The sequence below is a fragment of the Nannospalax galili genome, unplaced genomic scaffold (assembly GCF_000622305.1).
Source record: "Nannospalax galili isolate Female #2095 unplaced genomic scaffold, S.galili_v1.0 scaffold824, whole genome shotgun sequence".
Classification (NCBI taxonomy): domain Eukaryota; kingdom Metazoa; phylum Chordata; class Mammalia; order Rodentia; family Spalacidae; genus Nannospalax; species Nannospalax galili.
Window position 1 is genome coordinate 720,107 of NW_008351697.1, and position 4,698 is coordinate 724,804.

The 4,698-nt window shown below is 45.6% G+C and overlaps 1 protein-coding gene across 1 annotated transcript in view; it reads left to right on the plus strand.

Moving 5' to 3' along the window:
- Cntn5 (contactin 5) overlaps positions 1-4,698 on the plus strand; it is a 553,885-nt gene that overhangs the window by 532,112 nt on the left and 17,075 nt on the right. Inside the window, exons 19-20 of the mRNA XM_008848668.2 lie at positions 3,073-3,259; positions 3,688-3,800. Of these exons, the coding sequence (XP_008846890.1) occupies positions 3,073-3,259; positions 3,688-3,800 (300 nt within the window). The remainder of the gene's footprint in view (positions 1-3,072; positions 3,260-3,687; positions 3,801-4,698) is intronic.

Consider the following 4,698-nt stretch of genomic DNA (forward strand, 5'->3'; position numbering starts at 1 on the left):
CAGCATCAGCATCAGTATATTTAAAATAGTGTAACTGGTTAGGGGATACTGAGTATATTTAAAATAGTGTAACTGGTTAAGGGATACTGAGTATATTTAAAATAGTGTAACTGGTTAAGGGATACTGAGGCAGAAATCAGGACATCAAGAAATCACTGGAAAGGGAACATACACATTTTTTCATCCAACAGTTTTTCGGCCACTTTTGTAACTTGAAAATATATGTTTTCCCTTGTTCCAAATATGCTCAAATATCAAGCAAGATAAGCTAGTTCTTAGAATTTTGAATAATGGGGCCAGCAGCATAGGAAAACCGAACTGGGGGTTTTCAGCCTTGGAAAACCATTTTCTGAAGTCACTCACTCGGCAGTATCCACTTCCAATGCAGTGAGGAGACTGACTCAAAAGAAGATCCGATAATTTCACTACTTTCCTTTATAGAGACCTTTACAGATCTGTCAGGTAGGGTTCAGTTACAAAGACCTGAATTGTTTGAATTCAAGCAAGGACGATATTACGACAGGTGGTGTGTTGTTTTTTTTTTTGTTGTTGTTGTTGTTGTTGTTGTTTTTAAATGAGAGAGTTAAAAAAGAGCTTGCAGAATAATTGTCCAAGAGTAACTCTAGAGGTCAAACTGTAGGACCACAAAGGACAAGTCTAGTGAATTCAAAAGCAGAAAGCCCTAAGTCCAGAAGCATGGGCCACTGTGGTTGCTAGGGTGGCCACAAGATTAGTACAGTGTGACCAGAGGAAACCGGCCTCATCTCAAGGACATTGTGATTGATGCCAGCTCCAGCATCCGGCCATGCCTGCTCTGAGTTGAACCAGAAAACACAAGCTATATGGAGGCCTGCTTCTTGTCCCCCACCAAGGCAGTGAGTAGGTAGGCAGGAGACACGTAGCAGCTGCCAGGATAAAGGAGAAAATTGCCTCTGTCTTTGTTTGCCTGAATTAGGGTAGAAATGGCAGAGGTCTGCCTCAGCCCAGTCTGCTCCTTCCCCTCGTGCGCCAGCATCCTAGATGCTGAGGGAGAACACGTGCAGAACCAAACTCAGGAGTATCTGGGAAAAGCAGAGGCCCATCAGGAGGCAGGCACAGAGGCTGAGAACTCACGTGTTCCATCTCTGTTTAATCAACGCTCATGTTTCCCCACTCGACACGACTCCGAGAGCCTCGACTAGTAACAAGGATGGTGTCATGACCTAATGCAGATCTCTCTTACCAACAGAAATGTGGTCACTTCCAGCTGTAGTTTGTGAAATCTCTCACAGGCCTAGTGTTTAAACACTTGGTCCCCAGCTGAAGACTCTGTTTGGGAAGACTAAAACCTTTAGGAGGCTGAGCCTCACCAGAAGGGATGGGTCACGGGGACTGACCTTAGTGCTCCCTAGCTACTTAACGCTGCGTGTGACTAGGTATCTCCCTCTCCCGCTGTCGTGCCTTCCCCCGCTGTGATGGGCAGTATCCTCCTGTACTGTAAGCCCAAACAAACTCTTCCCTGCACAGATTGCTTTTTGTCAGGATTTTTGGTCACAAGGAGAAAGTCACTAGTGCACGTGCTTTCCAACAAAGATAATCCTAAGGAAACCCCGTGGTTCAACCCGTTCATTCAGCATGAAAGTTTGCTCCCCCTCTAATAAATTACATGGGGACACCCTCTGTATTAATATTAGGAGGCTAAAATTGGTTTATGTTTATAAATGCCTTCAAAATAGTACAAAGATTATAGTTATAAAGTTATAGGATGGGCTAAGGTGGTGTTTCAGCAGTTAAAGTGCTTGTTCCACATGCAAGACCATTGTTCAGATTCCCAGAACCACTGCAAATACTGGGCAGTTGTGGTGGCCCATCCTAACTCCAGCCTCAGAAGGTAGGGAGACAGGGTTCCCAGAGCAGCCTGGCTAGCAAGGTGAGCTGGCTTGGTGAATGCTAGGTTTGATTGCAGTTTCCTGCCTCAGAGAATAAGATGAATAGGGATCTAGGAAGATTTCTGGTCATCTACCTCGGGCCTTTACGCACGTGCGTGCACACACCTACACACACACACACACACACACACACACACACACACACACGCCATGAAAAGAAAAGGGAGTAAAAAGCACAATGGCAGTTTGTAACTACCTCCTCCTATTCCATCTCTTGTTTCCTTAGCTACCATCTAGGCTGCTTGGGGTCCCCAAGATGTCACAGAAGTTGGCAGGTTTGTTCTTGAGATCAGAGCCTACAGTAGCTTCTCACAGTCACAAGCAGAAGCAACCATCTGAGACATGCTGTTGTATCTCCAGATTCCACTGTCCACACTGCATCCAGAAACCTTAGCAGAGAGAATCTGGAAAATGCTGTGTTTGGCCTTCTAGAGTCCATAGTAGACAGCCAATCAAAAGGAAGAGGAGATGGGGAAGGGCAGACGGGCGCAGGACTAGCTACTTCCAAGGTTAAGTGCTAGTCCTTGAGCAGAGCTCCACAGGGACCCTTGAGTTTAACAAAGGAACCCTTCGTTTGAATGCAGGTGCCCTGGAAAGATGATCTGCAGAGGAACCGTTCTAAGAGAGAGCTGCTGCTTCCTGCCTCCCTCTCATACCCTAATATTATTTCCATTCCTTTAAACTACTCCAAGGTATCATGGATGTTCGGACCCTCGTCACTGAATTGATACAGCTGTTGTCATTCACCTTTATGTGAGACCCAGGAGGAAATATTATCTGTGCTACCTTCTCAGATAATTCCTCCAATGACTCATGGTAAATGATTGTGATGACAACCTGGGAGAGAAAAAGTACTTGGATTTCTTTGACTGATTCCTCTTAATGGCAAGACACAAGGCAGCACCTCCTCGTGCTTGGTGAAGCACTGTGCCATTACTATGGTTCACACAGAGGCAAATAAAGGCATCCACACAGGCTGCAGCTTAGGACTGTAAACCAGGACATTCAGGGTGATTTCTTCCCAGAGCAACATATGAGAGAGAGAGAGAGAGAGAGAGAGAGAGAGAGAGAGAGAGAGAAACAAGCTTCAGACAACAACATTCCCAGGACAAACTTAATTTGTCATGTGGTGATGTATTGACAGATTGGTTACTGGAAAGACATGGAACCAGAAGATGCCGCAGAAACAGTCAAAACCAGAGGGAATGAGTCCTTTGTCATCTTGACTGGATTAGAAGGCAACACACTGTACCACCTCACCGTCAGGGCTTACAACGGCGCTGGATATGGGCCACCCAGCACTGAAGTGAGAGCAACCACCAAGAAATCCCGTAAGTGACCTGGGCTTTTTGTTTGTTTTAGACAAAAGGGGAACATCTCTCCACATTTCTGAAAGCCACAGGAAGTGCATAATCAGCCAGTGGAGTCAAGAAGGGAGTCTAGCTTCATTGCTTAGATCTGACTCCCAAAAGCAGCTCGGAAAAATTTTGTATTCACAGTAGATAAAGGTTATCTTCCTGGGAAACAGGGCTAAGTGATTTTGACACAGAAAGGAGATAAAAGGATTGAGTTCAAAAGCTCAGGAGAGGAACTATTAAAATGACACTCCTGGAGCAAAACCCTCCTTATCTGACTCCAGCTGGAGGGAAGCCTATGGTGCCCGCCAGCTACGGGAGAAGCGGGAAAGACTCCAAAGGACTTAAATGAAGAAATGCGTTTCCCAGTGCTCGGCAGTTCACTTTCTCTTTGTGTCTTGCAGCCCCTAGTGAGCCACCTGGCAACCTCAGGTGGGAGCAGCAGGGCTCCCAGGTTTCCCTGGGCTGGGAGCCAGTCAGACCCTTAGCCAATGAATCTGAAGTCATGGGTTACAAGGTTAGTGTCTCTTGGTTCCTGGAAGGCATGCATATCTCCAAAACCATAAATGGGGAATCAAAGATCGGCTGATGAATCTTATTTCCTCCACAGCATTTTTTTCTTCATATATATTTTTCAAGCTTTCATACATAGACAGATGGTAGATGGATGGATGGATAGATGATAGATAGATAGATAGATAGATAGATAGATAGATAGATAGATAGATAGATAGATAGATAGACAGATAGGTAGATAGTAGGTCGGTCAGTCAGTCAGCCAGTCAGTCAATCAGAAGTACCAAGGGGTACATAGAGAACTTACCCAGATGTCTTCAGCAGTAGAGTCTGATGGTTCCTGGCAGTGAGGCTCCCACTCAACCCTGTTCCCACCAAGCTTGCTCAGACCCAGTCACATTCCTATTACAGTTCCGTCCTTTCCATCATCTCAGCCACATTCAAGGCCAAGGAGTCTGCCTTTGATGTGAGCTTGAAGTTGTATGGAGGCTGCCAGGGCAGGGCCCCTTGATCTTCATGCAGGACCTTCGTTTTCACCTTGAAGAGAGTGCATATCAGCAGCGGTACACCCCTCTTGCTTCTGTCTGCTTCTGTTTTGACTGTTCATTTCCATAGAGCTGCAGCAGCACCTGGGAGCTTACTAGAAGTACAAATGCTCACATCCTGACCCAGGCCTCTGACCAGTAGCCAGGAGGTTGAAGAAGCCTCATAGGGACTGACTCACTTGAAGCCTGAGAACCACCACCCTAGAACAGATCCTAGAGAGTTCTTATATTACCCATCTTTCCCAGAAACAAAAAAGTCATTCACACACCCAAAAGTTCTCACTGGTTACTTTCTTCTACATAAAATAAAACTATTATTTTTACAGGTTTAGCGAAAGAGTTAAAAGGTTGAGA